This window comes from Salvelinus namaycush, chromosome 31, assembly GCF_016432855.1.
Source record: "Salvelinus namaycush isolate Seneca chromosome 31, SaNama_1.0, whole genome shotgun sequence".
Classification (NCBI taxonomy): domain Eukaryota; kingdom Metazoa; phylum Chordata; class Actinopteri; order Salmoniformes; family Salmonidae; genus Salvelinus; species Salvelinus namaycush.
In genome coordinates, this window is record NC_052337.1 from 35739615 (window position 1) to 35762733 (window position 23119).

Below are 23119 nucleotides of genomic sequence, written 5' to 3' on the forward strand. Positions count from 1 at the left end.
AATGCGGAAAATTTAAGCCTATTGGTAAGGTGTGCTAGCGTGTTTGCCTGACGGCATCTTCTGTCTGAAAATACAGCAATCGATGAGCTTATCCTACACCTTACTACTGTCTGGGAACCAGAATTTTACAACCATGCAGTCATAAAGGTTTTATGTTCAGCTTCTGTTTGAGAAGATAACACTTCACCCAAGTCAATACATATGCATACATGGCCTGAATAAATGTCGAACCAGTTGTCATACGTCAAATCAAATAAAATGTTATTGGTTACATACACATGGTTAGCAGACGTTAATGCGAGTGTAGCGAAATGCTTGTGCTTCTAGTTCCGACCATGCAGTAATATCTAACAAGTAATCAAACAATTTCACAACAACTACCTTATACACACAAAAGGGTAAAGGAATGAATAAGAATATGTACATATAAATATATGGATGAGCGATGGCCGAACGGCATAGGCAGGATGCAGTAGATGGTATAGAGTACAGTATATACATATAGAGTACAGTATATACATATGAGATGAGTAATGTAGGGTATGTAAACATTATATAAAGTGGTATTGTTTAAAGTGACAAGTGATACATTTATTACATCCAATTTTTTATTATTAAAGTGGCTAGAGATTTGAGTCAGTATGTTGGCAGCAGCCACTCAATGTTAGTGATGGCTGTTTAACAGTCTGATAGCCTTGAGATAGAAGCTGTTTTTCAGTCTCTCGGTCCCAGCTTTGATGCACCTGTACTGACCTCGCCTTCTGGATGATAGCGGGGTGAACAGACAGTGGCTCGGGTGGTTGTTGTCCTTGATGATATTTTTGGCCTTCCTGTGACATCGGGTGGTGTAGGTGTCTTGGAGGGCAGGTAGTTTTCCCCCGGTGATGCATTGTGCAGACCTCACTACCCACTACCCTCACTACCCTCTCACTACCCTCTCCTCCCTACAGCCTTGCGGTTGTGGGAGGAGCAGTTGCCGTACCAGGCGGTGATACAGCCCGACAGGATGCTCTCGATTGTGCATCTGTAAAAGTTTGAGAGTGTTTTTGGTGACAAGCCAAATTTCTCCAGCCTCCTGAGGTTGAAAAGGTGCTGTTGCGCCTTCTTCCCCACGCTGTCTGTGTGGGTGGACCATTTCAGTTTGTCCGTGACGTGTACGCCGAGGAAGTTAAAACTTTCCACCTTCTCCACTACTGTCCCGTCGATATGGATAGGGGGGTGCTCCCTCTGCTGTTTCCTGAAGTCCACGATCATCTCCTTTGTTTTGTTGACATTGAGTGTGAGGTTGTTTTCCTGACACCACACTCCGAGGGCCCTCACCTCCTCCCTGTAGGCCGTCTCGTCATTGTTGGTAATCAAGCCTACCACTATAGTGTCGTCTGCAAACTTGATGATTGAGTTGGAGGCGTGCGTGGCCACGCAGTCATGGGTGAACAGGGAGTACAGGAGAGGGCTGAGAACGCACCCTTGTGGGGCCCCAGTGTTGAGGATCAGCGGGGTGGAGATGTTGTTTCCTACACTCACCACCTGGGAGCGGCCCGTCAGAACGTCCAGGACCCAGTTGCACAGGGCGGGGTCGAGACCCAGGGTCTCGAGCTTAATGATGAGTTTGGAGGGCACTATGGTCTTAAATGCTGAGCTGTAGTCGATGAACAGCATTCTTACATAGGTATTCCTCTTGTCCAGATGGGTTAGGGCAGTGTGCAGTGTGGTTGCGATTGTGTCGTCTGTGGACCTATTGACTAGTCTCTCAAAGCACTTCATGATGACGGAAGTGAGTGCTACGGGGCAATAGTCATTTAGCTCAGTTACCTTAGCTTTCTTGGGAACAGGGACAATGGTGGCCCTCTTGAAGCATGTGGGAACAGCAGACTGGGATAGGGATTGATTGAATATATCCGTAAACACACCAGCCAGCTGGTCTGCGCATGCTCTGAGGACGCTGCTAGACACAGAAAATACATAAAGCATATGCAACAGAACAGAATCATGTCCTCAAATTGTTCGGTAACCCTTGATTTGGATAGTCCATCTGTAGAGAGAGAGAGTGTGTGTATGTACTGTGAGGATGTGCAGCTTCCTATTGTCAACAACAGAGGGAGCCATTGGCTAAGTGCTAAGTCTGCTCTGTAACTGCTAATGTTTTCTTAGGGTAGTCTGTTTTTACTGGGGGTGGGGAGGTTTTATGAAGTCTGTGGTGACGTTGGTTCTGTGGGGAGGTCCCAGGGAGAATTACAACTTGTTGCCATTACCTCTTCATACCGAATTTGCAAATTGTCATTCAAGTACCGACTTTAGGGTAACAGCCTACCGGTAGGCTACATCATTTACTACTGTATACCGCCACCCTCTGGATGGGTAACTTTTTGGACAATGCAAGAAAAGAGTTGATTTCCTTTTTGGAAAAAAGTCAGACATATTTCCACGGGAAAGCCTTTGGAGGGATGCTGTTCATAACAACATGGAAACAAGATATGTCTTAGTCATTGTGCTTCTAAGTATCTTCTGTTGTTGGACTTACAGCCAAGAACTAAATCCCAGCGGCAGAAATGTATGCAAAACTGGGTAAGTCATTGTGTACCTGTTTTAAATAAGTTTTATGCTTGAAATTGATGGACAAAACTATTACAGTAGCCTGATTCATGTCAGTGAAGGTAGATAAACATGCATTCAATTGTTTTAGATATGTTGAAGTTTGGGATTTTCTGAATACCCAAGCCCTTCTATACACAGATAATCTTCCTCAGATCTCTGCTCATTTAGTCTACTGCTACATTGTGTCGTTGTGCCAGTAATTCCCTGCATTATGAATGCTGTGACAGATTTGCATCTGAACGTGATCAGGATAATGTTCAGTATTTAAATGTCTTAGTCTATTTGTCATGACTGAAATGTGATCATAACATTAGTTTGGATGGAAGGAGTTCAATTACGTTAGTTTCTATAAATCAAATACAGATGATTTCCAGATTAACTAATGTTATTTTTCTCCCTCCCAGATCTGACAGGCTCCAATGCTGTAGTGGCTGGGCACAGCAAGGAGATGAGTGCTTAATACGTGAGTACTCGAAAGCCTGTATTATCCCATTCAACAAACCTGAACCAGATCATTGGGAGTAGACTCCCCAACCATTTTTCCTCTTCATTGCTAAAAGCATAATTATTTATTGTGAACTAATTTGCCCAATGGTTTTTCTTCAGCAATTTGTGAGGGTAACTTCACCTGCCAAGAGAATGAAGTTTGTGTGCGACCCCACGAATGCCGCTGTCGTCATGGTTATTTTGGAGCCACTTGTGATATGAGTAAGTTAGTTCCCTGTTCCGTCCTCACAGCAATCCTTAAAGCAGCAATCAGCAGTTGAAACAATAACAAAGTGTTCTCCCTGTCTCTGTTTCAATAAAAGCTCAAATGTATAGACATAGCTATGGATGCAAGTACTGACCATCCATGATATCAAAAGTATAGTTTTAACCATGTTTTGAGGCTATAAAATGTTTGTTAACATTTACTTTGTTTACAAACATTGGAGTAAAACAAGCGTATATTTGGGGTTCTGATGGGGTACGACAGTTAATAAACTAAGCTCTTGAGGCATTAGTAAGTTATATTCTTCAAGAATCAATGGCTACATATAATTAATTTATACATAAGGAAAAATGGAAGTAGCAATTGCAGATTGTAATTTTGCTATTTATTTCAAGCATAAATTCCTTTGAAAGGTAGTGTAAGTCTGTTAACACTGCAGTCATTTTCACATACAGCCAGTCCAGGTAGCCTACTTCTCAGAACTAAGTAGCCTACATCCAGAGAACTTAGTGTACAAATGATCTCTTTGTCTATACATATTTGCCTTACATCCTCTCTGTAGAATGTCCGTTCAAGTTCTGGGGGCCTGACTGCAAGGGTAAGTGTGATTGCCATCCCAACGGGAGGTGCGATGATGTCACTGGGGCCTGCACCTGTAACCCTAATCGCTGGGGGCCAAACTGTGAGCGAGCCTGCGGCTGCCAGAAGGGCCAATGCATCCAGGAGACAGGCGCTTGTACGTGCTACACAGGCTATTGGGGCCCTCAGTGCTCTAACAATTGTTACTGCAGAGTAAACTCTATGTGTGATGTGGGAACTGGCCAGTGCCACTGCAATCCTGGCTGGTATGGGAGGAACTGCGGTGCCAAGTGTGCCTGCAACACCTCTCCGTGTGACCAGCTCACCGGCCGCTGCAAGTGTCGAGAGCGTCTGTGGGGTACTCACTGCGAGCACAAGTGCCAGTGTCTCTATGGACGCTGTAACCCGGCGGATGGATCGTGCACCTGCAAGCCAGGATTCAGAGGGAAGTTCTGCAGGGAGACGTGTCCAGCTGGATTCTACGGACAAAATTGCAGAAACAGGTGTGTGACAGCTGTGTTTGACAAAGCTGACTTACTTGGAACCACTCTGGTAGCCAGAGGTTATTTAATTGGATAAGACATGCATGTCTTTGCTCTTTGCTCTTTCAGTCTGCTGTACGGTGGCCATTGTGGTAACCATGTGGTGAAGCTGGCAAATCTAATGTGGTTTACAAACTGTTTTGAGCTGTGAAACACCTAAAGAGTTTGGCCACCTGAAGCTGTTGGCAATAAGACCTCTAGTCACAAGCCAGTTTCTAACCACAAGGGAACCAGCCTCGGCTGAAAGGCTCTGGAAGAGGGAACCAACCATTTGGAAACACTATTCCAGCATGAATATTACTGTAAAGAATTTAGTTAGTCCATGCTATTCATGTTTTGTTACAATATTACTCAGGACTTGGTCTTACTGCTCTTCCAGGTGTGGTCACTGCAAAGGCCAGCAGCCCTGCATGGTGGCAGAGGGACATTGCATCGCATGTGAAAGCGGTTGGAATGGCACCAGGTGTGACCAGATGTGTACTCCTGGGTTCTTTGGTGAAAACTGCAAGGACGTTTGCTCATCCTGTAAAGACGGACACTTCTGCAACCGCATCGATGGCAAATGCCCCCACTGCAACCCTGGATGGATGGGTGATCGGTAGGAATACTCTAATCAAATGTAGATAAGAAAGGGAATTACATCACCTCTGAGTTTGTGCGTGACCTTCAACCATTTGTCTTCACAGATGTGAGGTCAAGTGCCGAAATGGAACCTATGGAGAGAACTGTGTCAATGACTGCAACAGCTGCTTCAATGGGATGTGTCACTTCGCCACAGGAAATTGTCTCTGCGATCCTGGCTTCTCTGGTGCCTAGTGAGTGCAAAGCATTTTACATGCAAATATTGAAAAAAGCTAATTGAATGTAACAAATAGAGAAAGTAATATGGATGGTGTCAAGACCAATTTTGAAAATTTCATCAATGAAATTTCACACTCTTTCCTATGCAGCTGTAATGTGAGCTGTTCAGCGGGTCAGTATGGGCTTAACTGTACCCAGACCTGTTCCTGCCATGACAACAACTGCAACATAGTGACTGGAGCATGCAACCTACGTGAGAACCTTTCCTAAAACAGACTTATCTAATGTGATGAGGGAAAAAAGTGTAATGTATTATTTTTCCAGAGAGCTTATTGGTAACATATGTATCCACCATAAAAACACACATGGCAGATATTTATTTTTAAAATGAGTCTATTCTGTGGCAAGTGGGACAGATGTATGACCTCTGCTCTTTGAACAGAGCCTAACCAAAGGATGGGTGTGATGGCAGCAGGGGTGCTGGTCACCTGTCTCCTGCTCCTCTCCTTGCTGTGTTGCTGCTCTGTCTGCAGACAGAACGAGTAAGAATGATTGTTGTTTGTATTGAGGCACAGTACATCATAAATATATGGTCACATTAGCTGGAGTTAAACTTATACTTCACATCTTCTTTGGTTTCTCTGTGGATTGCATTTAGTCCTGAGAAAAGGTCCAAAAGAAGACTATGTGGAGGGTTGACACGAATCAGCTCTAAACTTCCTCGTATCCCACTAAGACGGCAGAAGCTACCCAAAGTTGTTGGTAGGTCCTACCTGCACAAGCTCTATGAATGTTAATGTATGTTTTCACTGGGTTCTCATGATTGATGATAAACCTGTCCAATACCCAAAGATAGTTCTCTCCAAAATCAAAGTAGCATCCCTTCTCCTTGGTTTTTTGCATTGCCTGCTCTCTGAATGGCTGTGACAGTGAACTCAGCGTCTATTTAAAACCATACTTAAACAGCGTCCTGCTTCCCCCCTCTTCACCCTCCCCATTTCTCTACATTCCATCGAGGGCCCCTCTGGACCACCAACAGGAAGTGGCAAAAATTATCCTAACCTGCAATTTCTCTCTACTGGAACAGGGGCAGCAGGGCTAGAAGGGGGAACTTTTGGGCTGGGTGGACTGATGTATGACACAGGAAGTCAGGGGGAAATATAAGGTCCCATGTGTAACACAATTTCTTTGAAGGGACAAAATGTAGTGAAGGATTATTGTTGTTAACAAATAAGTTCAAAGCTTTAGTGAATGTAGGTTCTAACGGTTAAGAGGCTAAGTTTTTGCTCTGTTTCTGTTCTCCACAGTGTCCCACCATGATCCTGAGAATACTTTCAACTGTAGTTTCATTGAGCCCCCCTCTGCAGTGGAGCAACCCACCGCCTCCGGGTCATCCAGAGCGTCCTTCTCTTCCGTAGAGACCACAGAGGATGGACATGTCTATGCTGTGCCTGACGGTGAGTGTCCCAGACTAAGTCTTCCCTGTCACTCCTGCATGATAGTGAATGCTGCATTAAAAACCCCTCTGTCTGTTCTGTCTGTGACAGTCACACCTGTCTATCCTAGAACCTTCATTTCTGCAGGTGATGGGAATTTGTTAAGGCAAATTATTGTACAAAATATGTGAAGGAAGGTTACATTTTTCACATTGAGCTCCGATAATGATGGGAATGTCATTCCAAAAACAAGAGATCATTTTGGAATGACAGAACATTATGAGGTGATGTTGAGTCCTTGGCTGCACACAACGTTTTGTTTTCGTATGATTCACTGATTTTCTGCAATGACTAGATTTTTGTCAAAACAACTGCTGCATAGTCATATCCGGTGTAAGATCCAGAGGGTGATGTGTAAACTACAGTTCTTGATAGATCCTCATTTTACTCATCTGCCCTAAATACACTGCCTAATCTGCGGCCATATCATCTAATTAAAGCCCTTGCTTCTAAAGTAAAGATGAACAGGAAAATGTTACTAGTAGGTAATCCAGTACTTAAAACATTCCCAAAGCATTTGTATTTATTTCCTTAACATCTTTAGAGCTGAAGGGGAGTCGGATTCTAATGATCTTTTATTTTATTTTATAAAAATTGACGTTTGAACCTCTCTTGCCCTCTCTCTCGCCCTTTCTCTCACCCTCTGAGAAGAGAACAAAAAGAAAGGGGACAGAATCAACACAACGGAGACTACAGTACTAGCTGATGATGTCTCTGAGGTAGACACATTGCCGGAGGACAGGTATATGACTGAGCAGGCTTCAGTTAACACCAGTGACCTGCCACTCCAGAAGTCAGAGAGTGAGGGCTCCTGCAGTGGCACAGAGTCAGCCACCAGCACCCTCTGCCTCAGGGCCTCTTTCCCTCAGCCACCACAGCAGTCCAGCAAGGAGCCAGAGAACAATGGCAAGTCAAACAATGTCAAATATAATGGAAAGCCTATAGCTGCTGAGAGGATTAAACCACAGCCACCAGACCCCTCCACCAAGCCCAAGCTCTCCTGGATCCATGCATCTCCTGGGCCAAATCAGAATCAGATAAGTCAGGAAGAGACTGTGGCTGAGGATAACATTTGTTCCAGAAAGAAAGCCAGCAAGCAGCGAGCTCCCAACGCCCCAGAGTCTGCAGGTACAGATGGGGCCAGCTCCCTAGGTGAGAAGAAGCCTAATAAAAGCAGACCAGGTCTGTTGCAGATAGAGCACATCAATGGGGCAGTGCAGAGTGTCCTGAGGAAAATGGGCAATTTCCGTGTTGACCGGAAAGCTGCAATCCCCAAAGAGTCCCCAGAGAAGAGGCCCAGCTTATCCCTAAACAGGGAGGTTAACCAACCGAACATACACCCTGAGGTAGCCTCCCTCTTAACTGCTCAGCTGAAGGAGAAGACTAAGAGCCTGAACAGGAGCGAGGCCGGCAGCTGTGAGGAGAGCCTGTCTCACCTCCAGGCCCAGAGAAAGAAGCCAACCCCGCCCCAAAAGACCTCGGGCACCCAGCCTGGAGCTGGAAAGGATTTGCTTCCCATATCCGACAGCTCACAGAAGCCTCTGCCAGATACTCCATCTAAAGAAGCCAAATACCAAGAGAAACAAGACTCTAACAACTCTGAAAGCAGCTCAGATAAGGGAGAGACCAAAAATAAGACCCCAATGAAAAAGCCTCCTCGGAAAAAGAGCAAGGAAGGTAATGTAGACTCAAAAATACAGACTACTGCTCCAAAGGTTGCAGTGATGCCACCAAAGGCTGCAAATTAGCACAGCCAGTCTGGATGTTTCTCAATCCTGGAAAAACAATGACGCACATGTTGTGATGCTTGAAAGAATTTATTGGACACATGTTTCATTGTTTTTAGCACCAAATCGAATAACGATGGAATCTTTTCCCTTGGGTGGATGTTTTTGATCTTGAGAAATGTTATGATACAATGCAGTATTCTTTATATGTTAACTTTTTATATTCCTTCACTTTAGTTATTGTAAAATCAATATATTAGTAAAAGTGCTAAGACATCAGAATAATTATTTACCTTTGTTATTTTATTCATTTTCTAATTTGTTCATATCGAATAGACCAAACACCCCAAAATCTGGATTTTGCATCTCCCATATCTAATCAATGTTTTAAGTTGGAAAGTCGATCCCACTGCCCAGAACTTTGGAGCCACGACAGGACCTCAGACAAACAAGAGGTGTGGTGTATTGATGGTGGAACAGTCTGGGGTCTGTGTAGAGGGCCCTGTGGCTGTCTGACACATGTGCTACAGTTGTGTGTGTGCAGTTTGTTGGGGGGGAATGATAGACTTTGAGGCAGCTGTAAAGACTACAGAAGATCATATGGTGTTTAATTGAATCCAGACTGTTGGCACCGGTCGTCCTGAATCCATGATGTGACCTGCTTAGACAGGAACATCTCTCCCTTTGCTATCAGGAGGCACAGACAAAGCAAAGACACATTTAGGAGCAGCAAGGTCCTGAAAATAAGTTATTAAACGTAAATAAGTAACATTGTAAGTAAGTAACATAGTATGATTGGCAGATCACTTGAAATAATACAGGAACATGTCCTCACAGACCAGCTGCCTTGTTGTGAACGTTAGATCATAATGAACGCATTTATAGAGGCTCCAATGGTTTAGTGAAGAAACATGCTTTCAAGGCATGACTGTGTGCATTGCTGCATGCATAGGCGTCTATACATCATTATTTAATTCTAGAAGTTTTACTGTGGAAAAGGGATCGGGACTAGTGGTGGGAAGGGGACTAGAATTACGTTTTGACTGCCTGTTTAAACATCTCCCTGGAGCTTCGTCTGTAACTGAATGCCAGGCCTTGAGAAGCAACTGCCAAGTAAATCCTGTCCCAGAATCCTCTTGGGAGACAGTGGTTAGCATAGAGACACCCTATGAAAGCATTAACATCTTGTAGCCATTACATCGATGGAAAAACATTTATGACTTGAGGAAAAAAAGCGAATATTTTGCGCTAAGCAAAGCAGAAAACCTAGAGTGATAACACCTAAACATCAGTATGACCTAATTGGAAACGTTGGTCTCAGAAAAACACAAGTTGTTACCTAAATATGGTCTGAATTTGTTGTCAATATATTTTTGTTATGCCAAGATGGTACAGGATCATTCATTGAGAATTGTATTTTCTGAAATTTTGTATAAAAAAATTACTTTGGATATAGGCCATACATATGTTAGATTCTAAGTTCTGGTACAAATCCAGTCGGACACCAAAGGAAGCTAGATTTATTCCATCCAAACTGAATGCTGCAGCTGCATAGCACACAATTTACACAAGCATATATTTATGCCTTCCGATTAGGAGTCACCTCCTTGTCTGTCGAGGATAAACAATCAGTGTTGCTGGGCAATAACTAAGTATGTTCCTGCTATTGGTGTTCCAGAACCTTCATGGGCAGGGATGTGTATGTGTGTGTGTGATAAGACTACAGTTGGAGTATTGTTGGGATGGGCCCCTCTAGCCCCCCCCCAGAGGTTTCTTCTCTCTTCAACTTTCTCCTCACCTCAATGTTAAACTCCACGTCTCTCACTGCTTTAGTTCCACAGAATCTCACCTGACCTTACCCGGAACTGAGAGTCAGCTGTGGCTCTTTACCTACTTTCTTAGAAATACGAATATACAACAATAACATATGTGGACATAGACACTTTCTGTACTTCCCTTTGTCCCAGCAATAACACTCTCCGGCTCCAACATCCTAACCAACAACAAATTATTACTACTAATAAGCAGATTATGCAATTACTAACGGACTCATTATGCAACTAAAAACCGGCTCAAGTCAAATACATGGCTCCAAAAGTACTGTATATAACACCACAAGCAAATGGCAGGACTTTTCTATGGGAATGACTACATGATTGCGAGTGTCTTAGTCACTGTGGTATGAACGGGATGGTGGGAACCTTCTGTGTAGGCAACGCTACACCATGATCTTTTCATTTTCTCTGTTCTCCGAAACAGGAATGGAAAGTACAGACATCATGAAATATCATAATTGGAAACCAGCACAAGCGACCCAGAATGAACAGACAGGATCATAGCCAGGACCAGTGTTATGTGACTCATTAAAGAGGGAATTTCCTTTGTATGTTGTGTAAGAACTTTTTATCAGTCACATGGTCATATTGGAGCTACTCAAATAAGGCTGTCAATCAATGTGTGCCACAATAAACTGGAAAAAGCTGCTATCATCGTCAACAAGTAGGCCAAAGCACACGCTATCTCATCTCTGCAAGCAATACCAAAACTGGCTCCATCTTTCCATGCTAACATACTTGTTCTGCTAACATTCAAGTTCATTGTCTGTCAGGACCACATTCTAGTCTTCTTGACCAGAATCTGCAATCTGGCTGTATAGCATTCATTTTAGTGTCCATGCAGGTGCTCTGACTACATGTTCATACTATAGAAAAATGTGTCAAAACATCTGGGCTGTACCAATGATTTATATAAACCATGGATTGCTGATGCTATGCATTGGCCATTGAGAGGCTTTGAAGTCACCGGTCGGCCATATTGGCACTCCCCAGTAGAAGCAGTCCTCCATAGGAATGAATGGAATTCTACAGTATTTCAATGCAATGTTTCAAGGACAAAATGACATGTACAAGTATTTCTTTATTGTAGTGGGGACATCAACATGAGTAATCTCAAAATAAATAATACTTTCATTTTTATGTTTAGCTGACTAAATATAATTTAAAAGTATGCATTAAGGTGTCTGTAACTGGGGCGGCAGGTAGCCAAGTGGTTATCACATCCAGTAACCAAAAGGTTGCTGGATCAAATCCCCGAGCTGACAAGGTAAAAATCTGTCGTTCTGCCCCTGAACGAGGCAGTTAACCCACTGTTCCTAGCCGTCATTGTAAAATAAGAATTTGTTCTTAACTGACTTGCCTGGTTAAATCATTAAAAAAAAAAATGAAATGTAGAAATTAATAAATGCATTTCTATAGCTTCCAAAATATTTTTTACAATGGAGGGGGAGTGCCAAGATGGAGGCACTATTGCATATATAAATCATTGGGTTGTACCGTCCTTAGATGTGGGATATAAAGCATTACATAAACAGCACATGGATAAAATAGATGGATGCTGAACGGACTCTACAAAAAGAGAGAATTGCTCCATCTGCTGGACACTGTTTTCCTTGAGTTACCTACTATATCTGGGTAAAAGAAATGCCTGAAACTATACTGAACAAAAATATAAAACGCAACATGTAAAATGTTGGTCCCATGTTTCATGAGCTGAAATAAAATATAACAAAAAACTTGCATACACACCAAAGGCTTCTCAAATTTTGAGCACAAATATATTTACATCCATTGCAAAGATTTTTGGATTTTTCAATTTAACTAGGCAAGTCAGTTAAGAACAAATTCTTATTTACAATGACAGCTTACTGGGGAACAGTGGGGTAACATCCTTGTTCGGGGGCAGAACGACAGAATTGTGCCATGTCAGCTCAGGGATTCGATCCAGCAAACCTTCGGTTACAGGCCCAACGCTCTAACCACTAGGCTACCTAATAGCCCCGATAATCCATCCACATGACAGGTGTGACATATCAAGAAGCTGATTAAACAGCATGATCATTAAACAGGTGCACCTTGTGCTGGGGACTATAAAAGGTCACTAAAATACGCAGTTGTGTCATACAACACAATGCCACAGATGTGCCACGTTTTGTGGGAGCTGCAATTTGCATGCTGACGGCAGGAATGTTCACCAGTGCTGTTGCCAGAGAATTGAATGTTCATTTCTCTATCATAAGCCGTCTCCGTCATTTTAGAGAATTTGGCAGTACGTCCAACCGGCCTCACAACCGCAGACCATGTGTAACCACGACAGCCAAGGACCTCCACATCCGGCTTCTTCACCTGCGGAATCGTCTGAGACCAGCCACACGGACAGCTGCTGAAACTGAGGAGTATTTCTGTCTATAATAAAGCCATTTTGTGGGGGAAAACTCATTCTGATTGGCTGGGCCTGGCTCCCAAGTGGGTGGGCCTATGCCCTCCCAGGCTTTTTCATGGCTGCACCCCTGTCCAATCATGTGAAATCCATAGATTAGGCCCAAATTAATTTATTTACATTGACTGATTTCCTTATATGAACTGTAACTTATTAAAATCATTGAAACTGTTTAGTTTGTATTTTTTTCAGTATAGATCCCATTACATACTGGTCTTGACGAGAAGAAAATAAAACTGTTTGGGGATCTCTTCTGCACTGTTCAACCAATCCCATAAATGTGGAGAAGATTGAGTGTCACCTTGTTAACATCCAAAAAGTTGCTTCACAGGCTCTTTCCATTTCCCCTGAAAAACTAAACATCCGGTTTTTGGGGACTGAGGCTGTGTGTTAACCAACAGAGCAGGACCTGGTTGTCACACCTGTGACCATAGATCAATTCTCCCAGTGAGGGAAACCAAGGACAGCAGTGCCTTGGTTGTCGGTAACCATTCGCTCACATCTTCTGATATTCTGGTAAATAACCTTTGGGGTCCTCTCTCACCAGGAAGTGGCTGAATATTTCAATTCAGAAGATGGGCATTTTATTAAATTAGCTCACCTCCTGCCTCCTCTCTCAACTCCTTTTGAAAAGGTCAAAGTTAAATCGAGGAGAGTGATAGAGGATGGAAATGCACTTGCTTGAAATGAGACTGTCCTTCTCCACAGATTTGCTCAACTCCTGTGTCCTCTCTAGCCTCCGTTTGAACAGGTCACAGGTAATCAAGGCAAGACGGCGAGAAGACGGAAAGTGGACACATCCGCTTGTATGAAATGGCTCCAAATGAGACTGTCAAGTACAGTTGATGATTATCTAGCTACTTATCTGATTCTACAAATCAAAACATGTTTATGTTGAACTTATTAACAGTTTTAAAGTATCAGTACATTTACAAATGGTGATGAGAGGAGATCAGGCAAATTACATTTACAGGAGAACCTCCACATAAGGCAAATTATGTTTACAGGTGTGAATCCCAAATAAAATGTGTAAAGTGATCCAAACAAATAAAAAAAAAGTTAGGACACTCTTCGATTGCCTACTAACGAATTGACACATTCCTCGACCACTTATCGATTTCCGGGTCACAGAGGAGAGGACTGAGGCAAGAGGATGGTCTTTTTCCCCATACGAGAATCTCCCATGGTCCTCCCTTAATCAATAGCCTCCTGTCAAGGAAGCACAGGTATATTCTACCTGAATACACAAGTGTATCCTACCCCCTTTGAATCAACTATTATTTTCCTGAAGGAGAAGAGCATTGATAAGAGAATTATGTTCTCAATGTTCATAAACCAATTCAATCAAACTACTCAGTCTGCTAGATCAGGATTTGTAAGATACTGATTGAAATGAAGCAGACAGAGGCCCAGCTAAAATAGTCAATAAGGTTTATTCACAGGAACATTCTAAAGTCAAGAATACAAAACAATTAATTTTATACTGGCTTCTCATGCACACACATCCACACAACCATACGCACACACATTCACACTAACATTCGCACACAATGTCCTGCTACGCACACATTCACACAAACAGAAGATATCCTACGCACATACTGTCTCACTACCCAGCCGACAGAGATTAGGGAGACCTTGAGACGTACTCCCCGTTCTCTCCCAAATCTCTAGTCAGGTCGGCGCCGAATTTTGCTCAGACAGTCTGTGATTAAAATACCATAAAGACATAAACATTAGCTATATTGTTTTACCCTAATTCTGACTAGGACTACACATTTATTATGATTTTATACAGTCTAATCAATTCCATACAATTATATGTTTCAGGGTGGAATATTCTAATCATTCAATTAACAGATAAATCCCATTAACAAGCATGCAAACATTTAATAAAAATATGCTACTTAACCCGTTATTCAATGTATTGCACAACTAGATACATTAGTTTTGATCACTTCATACATTTATTTTGGGATTCCACCCTGTAACAGTCATTTTCCTGATGACGCGCAATTGGAGTCATTTCATACAAGCGGATGTGTCCACTTTCTTCTCACGGCCTCGCCTTGACTACCTTTGACCTGTTCAAAAGGAGGCTAGAGAGGACACAGGAGTTGAGCAAATCTAATTAAGAATAGGCCTGTGTTTCTTCTATGACTAACTGAAGGATAAACCCAGTGCTGTTGACCTTTGACCTGTATTGGACTTGAGCTTTCTTTGACTTGTGGATAGATGCTGTTTATAAAGTTTGCATGCTTCTCACAGCATCCATAAATAACACTATCCAATAAGTCCATAGTCATACACATACCTAATGGCAACACAATCAGGTCTCATTACCAGTTATGGGATCCTAATAAATAAAAATGGCCCAAATATTACTGCCCCAGTCCCAAGTTGATGTGAAATGCAAAACAATCTCCACGACAGAACTCTACAGCACTGTACTAAAGTGGTTATTAACTAGACATCTTGTTATCTTCTACAATGTAATGCTAATATTACAATTGTAGATGTGGTGGGGTAACAGTGTTCAATATCTAACAAGAGACAAATGTCAGGTACAGTCGATGGCTAGCTAGCTACTTATCTGATTCTACAAATCAAAACATGTTTACGTTGAATTTATTAACAGTTTTAAAGTATCAGTACATTTACAAATGGTGAGGGAGAAGAGATCACAGTATGCAAGGTCAGGTTGAAACACTTCCATGTTTTGACCAGTCTTTTTTAAACTAAATGGAGTTTCTGATAGCGAGCAATCAGCCTCGCAGTGACAGGTCAATGCAGGTGATGGTTCACGTAGACCGACTCAGGGATGGAAATTGAAGTGTGGCGTTTGCTTCCTTTCTGCCGCAACTTCTCTATTCCTCCTCGTTTTGGTATTTAATGTGTTTCCAGAGTTTCTACAAACCAAACACAACATTGAAAGTTGGATCACACGTATGACGACTCGTGCTGTATCCTAACTAAGGAGAGAATTTTGCTGAACAAACAAGTTAAAGGACATAAGCATAGCTAGCTAAGCAGTAACTACTGCCAAGCCAGCTAAAGCCGAAATCACTCCGAGATGCCGTCAACGACGTCAATTTGCGCACGATACTAGAGTGCTTCAATTCACATACATGCTTCGCATATGCCAACTTTAGTCATGAGAATCTATAATAATATTGGCACTGGCAGTATTATCAACACTAAATATACATGTCACAATTCCAGAACTATGTACAAAACGTATTTTCGCCCAATGTATCTGTTCACACACGAGAAACGTACTTTCGAATTTGACGCCCCGGCCCGTCTGCGCTCTTTCACTACAAGTGCGTTCGAGTGCCAGTTCAAAACTACTGGGAACTGGAAACTCGGAAAGCTCCGACTTCTGTGAGTCCAAAACAACTGGGTACTCGAACAAAAGGGAGCTCTGACTGGAATTCCAGCTCGGGAACTCGGGCAGCTTTATAAAACTCCGACTTGGATGACCATTCAAACAGTTTGAGTTCCCAGTTGTTTATTTTAAAGCACTAAATTCGGTGTATTTCGAGTTCTGTGTTCCCAGTTGTTTTGAACGCGGCATCATTCCAGCGCGTAACACACTTTTCGTTTGAGTTGGGCTTTACGCTAACCACTGGCAGTTGTCCTAAGCAAGGTCGGGCTAAATGAAGTTACGAGAATCTGTCAATACTTACCCCCCGATTCAATTGCTCGAATATGGCATCTCCTCCTTGGTCAAATATTCGTTCAAAAAACACTGCTCTGAACATGATGGTAATGGCAAAAGTAGATGTTCTCCTGAAGAGCAAATTGTAGACTCCTTTCGCTAGCGGCGCTAGCTCCTTTCACGGCACCTCCGTACCTTCAGGCTCTGATCAGGCCCTACACCCAAACAAGGGCACTGCGTTCATCCACCTCTGGCCTGCTCGCCTCCCTACCTCTGAGGAAGTACAGTTCCCGCTCAGCCCAGTCAAAACTGTTCGCTGCTCTGACACCCCAATGGTGGAACAAACTCCCTCACGACGCCAGGTCAGCGGAGTCAATCACCACCTTCCGGAGATACCTGAAACCCCACCTCTTTAAGGAATACTTAGGATAGGATAAAGTAATCCTTCTAACCCCCCCCCTTAAAAGATTTAGATGCACTATTGTAAAGTGGCTGTTCCACTGGATATCATAAGGTGAATGCACCAATTTGTAAGTCGCTCTGGATAAGAGCGTCTGCTAAATGACTTAAATGTAAATGTTAAATGCTAGCGACATGTTGGCTGACGGTGATTAGAAAGAGGAAATTACGTCAGAATAACGGAAACCGAAGTGTATGATGGGAAATGAGGTTGTAAACATGTAGGTCATATTCTTGTGCACCAAAGGAAATTCTAAAACAAAATACTGACGATATAATACATGGTCTTTAAAAAACATACTTGTCTAACAAATATAAGTACAACAAACTGCGGTGTACCTCAAGATGGAAAGATAAACATGCTACAGAGAGGACTCCAACCTGTAGCAAAGATTATGGATATAGTGACAAGATACAAGATATCTCCGGCCTAACAATGGGAGTCGTTGTCCACATAGCAGCACGGCGGGTTGCTTATCATTTCTTTGGATTGGTGGATACATCTCATTATTGTAATCTATTTTTAAATATTCAATGAGGGTGACGTCAATCGAGAGAGATGCTATGCTCCTAGCCTCATACTATGAATATGCAGAGTCATCTCCGATATGAAGTGTTTTTTCTCAAGTTGCCAGGATGTTACGTGTGCTACTTATACCAGTACACTCATAACAACTTAAGCATTACTGAACTTCTATTACATCAAATAAACCTCATGCAGCAAATAAGTGATGCATTTGTTGTTGGCCTAATTCGACACTCATTGACCTCCATACAAAAACTTGCTTGGTGGGCGAAAAAAACTCTGCCTGCTGGAGGGAAGCAAATTTTCCACTGAGTTGGGCATCTCTGCATCTAGTCTAGGTCAAGAGAGAAAGAAAGAGGACTAATCTTTATATCTGTGCCTTTATAGAGCCCCACGGTGGAGGTGCCACGATACCCATAAAACCTAGCGGTCAAACAGGGAAATAGTTCCAAACGTTTTTCCACCATTCATTTTTCCCCCATAGGGAATTCTAGACCAAAAAAGAAAGAAAATTGTGCCGTCTGGTTTGCTTAATATAAGGAATGTGAAATGATGTATACTTTTACTTTTGATACTCAAGTATATTTTAACAATTACATTTACTTTTGATACTTAAGTATATCTAAAACCAAATACTTTTACTCAAATAATATTTTACTGGGTGACTTTTACTTGAGTGATTTGGGTACTTTTCCCACAACTGCCTGGCGTGACGTTTTGATAACCATGAAAATCTCTCTAGCAGACACCTTTGCTAACAGGTATTGTGTCAATTTAAAACTTGCACAAGAAAGTTCACAGAATTGTACATTTCAAGAATTGTTGCCAATTTATTAGTTGCTAACATGAGTTAATTCAGAGATTCTTACCTTTGACTCGATTCGGCAGTCTGTCCAGATCACCATGTATTTGTAGTTCTTTATGATAGCCACATTAGCATTTCATTTTTTGAGGGTAAATACAGGTGAATATATTGATACAAGTAACCGTCGAGAGTTTCACACAGTTATCAAAATGTCACACCAGGGTAAGCCTACACAAAACACAGCCCTTATTTTAAGTTTCTCTAAAATCCATTATAAAATGAATGGTTGAAAAATGATTGGAACCATTTCCCTGTTTGACTGCTAGGTTTTATGGCCATTAAGACTCATGCTGTGGTACTCTATAGCGCCTGTGACAGCATGGGCAGCGCCATTGAGGCTACAACCCATAAGGAATACCCACTATTTTAAAATGGCAGAAGCATGGTGGAAGCCCTCAATGGCGCTGCCTATGCTAATATTGCCTTTAGAGAATGATGGAGGCCTCCATCATTCTCTATAGGTAGGTTTTCCTGTTTGGGAAAAGGCCATATAGTGGACCCGGAAAGTGACCCGGAAATTAATAAGTGGTCGAGGAGTTTGTCAATTCGTTAGTAGGCAAACAGAAGACAGTCCCCCCCTCCTGAATTTCCACCTTTTTGGAAGTATGCTTGGGGTCATTGTCCATTTGGAAGACCATTTGCAACCAAGCTTTAACGTCCTGACTGATGTCTTGAGATGTTGCTTCAATATATCCACATAATTTCCCCTCATGATGCCATCTATTTTGTGAAGTGTACCAGTTCCTCCTGCAGCAAAGCACCCCCACAACATGATATTGCCACCCCCGTGCTTCACGGTTGGGGTGCTGTTCTTCGGCTTGCAAGCCTCCCTTTTTTTCCTCCAAACATAACAATGGTCATTATGGCCAAACAGTTCTATTTTTGTTTCATCAAACCAGAGGACATTTCTCCAAAAAGTATGATCTTTGTCCCCATGTGCAGCTGCAAACCGTAGTCTGGATTTTTATGGCGGTTTTGGAGCAGTGGCTTCTTCCTTGCTGAGCGGCCTTTCAGGTTATGTCGATATAGGACCCGTTTTACTATGGATATAGATACTTTTGTACCTGTTTCCTCCAGCATCTTCATAAGGTCCTTTGCTGTTGTTCTGGGATTGAGTTGCACTTTTCGCACCAAAGTACCTTCATCTCTAAGAGACAGAATGCGTCTCCTTCCTGAGCGGTATGATGGCTGCGTGGTCCCATGGTGTTTATACTTGCGTACTATTGTTTGCACAGATGAACGTGATACCTTCAGGCGTTTGGAAATTGCTCCCAAGGATGATCCAGACTTGTGGAGGTCTACAATTGTTTTTCTGAGGTCTTGGCTGATTTCTTTTGATTTTCCCATCATGTCAAGCAAAAAAGCACTGAGTTTGAAGATAGGCCTTGAAATACATCCACAGGTACACCTCCAATTGACTCAAATGATGTCAATTAGCCTATCAGAAGCTTCTTGAGCCATGACATCATTTTCTGGAATTTTCCAAGCTGTTTAAAGGCACAGTCAACTTAGTGCATGTAAACTTCTGACCCACTGGAATTGTGATACAGTGAATTATAAGTGAAATAATCTGTCTGTAAACAATTGTTGGGAAAATGACTTGTGTCAGGCACAAAGTAGATGTCCTAACCGACTTGCCAAAACTATAGTTTGTTAACAAGAAATTTATGGAGTGGTTGAAAATGAGTTTTAATGACTCCAACCTATGTGTATGTAAACTTCTGACTTCAACTGTATTTTCATTTACTTCTAAATAAGCTGATAAGGAAAAGCTATATGTCAATGATTTTCTCTCCATTTTGTAAATCAAATCACTCGTTGAATTAACTGTCTTCAATTCGAATTGACCCTACCGAACTCATGTAGTTCTATTCAATTAACAACACATACGTATACACACACAAACAGTAATAGTAACAACAAAATTGACCAATAAACAACAAAATCACTGTATACGAGGCCTCTGTCCAATGGTCGCTGAAGAGATCAAGTTGAAGACAGTTGATTCCCCAAACTGAATCAACCAAGGTAAGTCCAACCAAGGTGTGTGTAAATATCCATTGTCCCGTTTCTCTGGTTTAGGGGATGAGGTTTCTGCAGGAAATGCTACCCAGCATTGGAAGGGAGGCTGATGGTTGTGCTACAGGAGGAGCACAAGTTAAAAACAACCATTATTTTCCAATCAATCCCCTAGTACAGTATAAAACTTGTGAAAACTGTATTTCATCCTCATTTTGTGCTTGTTCAGAACTTTAAAAGAGCCTTCTAATAAGACATTAGGTCATTTACTGTACCTTGTCAAAGCAGCTCCCACCCATAATTTGAAGCTGAATGAAACAAGGTATAATCTTGTTTTTTTCTCACAAATGTCAATAGAGCGATATAGGCGATATGATCCATGGATTAAGACATTTCCTAGTGAGCACATATTTTATGAGGCAAATAAAATGTTCACACAATTGCCAAAACCAGAACACAGGTTCCTCTGACTTTCAGTCCAAAACCCAAGTCAAAGAAGCAAACATTTTGATTGATTGCTATTGTGTAGACAACCAAGGACGGTTTAAGAAAAACGTTATAAGGCTATGTATAATTGGGGTGATATAAACCCATAGAAACATGATTTTATTATACTGCCTAAAAAATATTTTATTTGTCAGGCCAAGTGATTGACCTGATGCATTTGTTAGCATGTGGCCGGCCATGGGCTGATTTAATGAATGTGTAAAGGCTCATCAACACCTATTTCATACAGTGTATTCAGAATGTATTCAGATCCCTTCCCTTTTCCACATTTTATTACGTTACAGTCTTATTCTATAATGCATTTAAAAAAAAGTTAAAACTCATCAATCTACACACAATACCCCGCAATGACAAAGCGAAAAAAGATCCTTGATGAAAACCTGCTCCAGAGCGCTCAGGACCTCAGACTGGGGCGAAGGTTCACCTTCCAACACGACAACAAACCTAAGCACACAGCCAAGACAATGCAGGAGTGGCTTCGGGACAAGTCTCTGAATGTCCTTGAGTGGCCCAGCCAGAGCCCGACTTGAACCCGATCGAACATCTCTGGAGAGACCTGAAAATAGCTGTGCAGCAATGCTCCCCATCCAACCTGACAGAGCTCGAGAGGATCTGCAGAGAATAATGGGAGAAATTCCCCAAATACAGGTGTGGCAAGCTTGTAGCGTCATACCCAAGAAGACACTAGGCTGTAATCGCTGAATAGTTATGTAAATGTTTTATTTCAGTTTTGTATTTTTTATACATTTGCAAACATTTCTAAGAACCTGTTTTTGCTTTGTCATTATGAGGTATTGTGTGTAGATTGATAAGGGGGGAAAAGCAATTTCATCAATTTTAGAATAAGGCTGTAATGTAACAAAATGTGAAAAAAGTCAAGTACTTTCCGAATGCACTGTATATGGATTCTACAGACCCTACTGAGTACTAGTTTTTCCTATACAGTGCTATATTTGTACCAAATAGTGTCAGGGACCCCATTTTAAGCTGTTTCGCCACAGTAAAAGGTCAGGAACCAGGGGCATAGGCAATTGTCTCAATTGTCTCAAAGCTTAAAAATCCTTCTTTAACTGGTCTCCTCCCCTTCATCTACACTGATTGAAGTGGATTTAAGAAGAGACATCAATAAGGGATCATAGTTTTCACCTGGATTCACCTGGTCAGTCGATGTCTTGGAAAGAGCAGATGTCCTTTATGTTTTGTAAACTCAGTGTATATTGGCAATAATAATACATTTTATTTGGCAGATGCCTTTCAGGACACTCAAGGACATATTATATAATAAAATAATGTGCGGGATCTTGCACTTGCCACTTTGCACTGAATCCATGTGCATTAAACAATAGCTAGGCTACAATGTGTAGGCTACTCACATTAGCTAGCTAGCTAAGACTCACTAGCCAACTTGTTTAGCAAAAACAAGTAAAATGGCCAAACAAAGCTCAATGTTCTATTTTTTCAAGAGACCGTGTCTGTAGAATTTGCCAAGTAATTTGACATCAGTGATTTTGCCACGAAGGGCCTCCAGTCTCCTTCTATACCAATCACTGATTGCAATGATTTAATCCTGGTCCTTAAAGACAGTTTCAGTACATTCAGAGACAATGACCAGACCTACAGTGCTGTTTTTATTCAGCACTTTTAAAAAGCATGAAAGACTTATCCACTTGCGACTTGCACATTCTCTCTTCCACCGCGGAGACATGACCATCAGTCCAGTGAAAAAAACAACAACTGTTATTTCAATTTGTGCCTCGTAAGTAATAGGCTACAACAACTGACCTCTGACCAGTGTTATCATATAGCCTAGCTTAAGACTTAACTTTTGAAATATAAGGGACACTACGTTATTTATAATAAGGGAAAGGCCGACATGGAGAAAATCAGACCTTTCTTACTATATATGAAAATAGGCAAATGAATTTAACAAATTTATTTCCCATCAATGTTAATAGCCTATCATTTTTAGGAAATGCACTCGGCTTGCATTTTGACTCATGATGGGATCTCGACTAAAAAGAGGTTTGTGACCACTGTTCTAGTCTATATAGCAGGGATCATCAACTACATTCAGCCGAGCGGATGGTCAGGGGGCTGGAACATAATTACAAATCATTTGTAGACTGCAAATTGACCGCAAGAAGCCCAAACAGATATAATATTTTACTAAAACATAATAATTTCAAACCTTGCTTACATTTGTAAACGATCACATATACTGTATCTATCTATTATGGGTGGGAATACTTTGGAACAGATTTCCAAAATGTAAATTACTTGGAGCTGATTTGCTGATGTTTTTACAGTATTTTATGTACAACAACAAAACTTGGGAGGCCAAATAAAATCACCCGC

The 23119-nt window shown here is 41.8% G+C and overlaps 3 protein-coding genes across 3 annotated transcripts; 2 read left to right on the forward strand and 1 right to left on the reverse strand.

The window, feature by feature from the left end:
* The first annotated feature begins 2253 nt into the window (after positions 1 to 2253).
* LOC120025575 (scavenger receptor class F member 2-like) lies at positions 2254 to 5775 on the forward strand. The gene is made up of 8 exons (XM_038970131.1): positions 2254 to 2565; positions 3000 to 3058; positions 3202 to 3303; positions 3870 to 4389; positions 4808 to 5026; positions 5115 to 5243; positions 5379 to 5482; positions 5672 to 5775. Exons 1-8 carry the CDS (start codon positions 2462 to 2464, stop codon positions 5773 to 5775), a joined length of 1341 nt encoding a protein of 446 aa, XP_038826059.1. The 5' UTR covers positions 2254 to 2461.
* A 2-nt stretch (positions 5776 to 5777) lies between these two features.
* On the forward strand, positions 5778 to 9400 carry LOC120025576 (scavenger receptor class F member 2-like). The gene is made up of 4 exons (XM_038970132.1): positions 5778 to 5803; positions 5888 to 5991; positions 6537 to 6686; positions 7377 to 9400. Exons 1-4 carry the CDS (start codon positions 5778 to 5780, stop codon positions 8471 to 8473), a joined length of 1377 nt encoding a protein of 458 aa, XP_038826060.1. The 3' UTR covers positions 8474 to 9400.
* A 4741-nt stretch (positions 9401 to 14141) lies between these two features.
* LOC120026306 (cytochrome b-c1 complex subunit 9-like) lies at positions 14142 to 16566 on the reverse strand (the record flags this gene model as incomplete). The annotated part of the gene is made up of 2 exons (XM_038971138.1): positions 14142 to 15636; positions 16417 to 16566. Coding segments are annotated over 2 exons (192 nt in total), but the record flags the coding sequence as incomplete, so codon positions are not given.
* Positions 16567 to 23119: the final 6553 nt, after the last annotated feature.

Excerpts from the sequence above, each read along its gene's own strand:
- LOC120025576 (XM_038970132.1), top strand. The coding sequence starts at position 5,778 with ATGATTGTTGTTTGTATTGAGGCACA. Across the intron at positions 5,992-6,536 it reads GAAGCTACCCAAAGTTGTTG|TGTCCCACCATGATCCTGAG; the intron begins GTAGGTCCTACC and ends TGTTCTCCACAG. Across the intron at positions 6,687-7,376 it reads TGTCTATGCTGTGCCTGACG|AGAACAAAAAGAAAGGGGAC; the intron begins GTGAGTGTCCCA and ends CCCTCTGAGAAG.
- LOC120025575 (XM_038970131.1), top strand. The coding sequence starts at position 2,462 with ATGGAAACAAGATATGTCTTAGTCATTGTGCTTCTAAGTATCTTCTGT. Across the intron at positions 3,304-3,869 it reads TGGAGCCACTTGTGATATGA|AATGTCCGTTCAAGTTCTGG; the intron begins GTAAGTTAGTTC and ends TCCTCTCTGTAG. Across the intron at positions 5,027-5,114 it reads CCTGGATGGATGGGTGATCG|ATGTGAGGTCAAGTGCCGAA; the intron begins GTAGGAATACTC and ends TTGTCTTCACAG.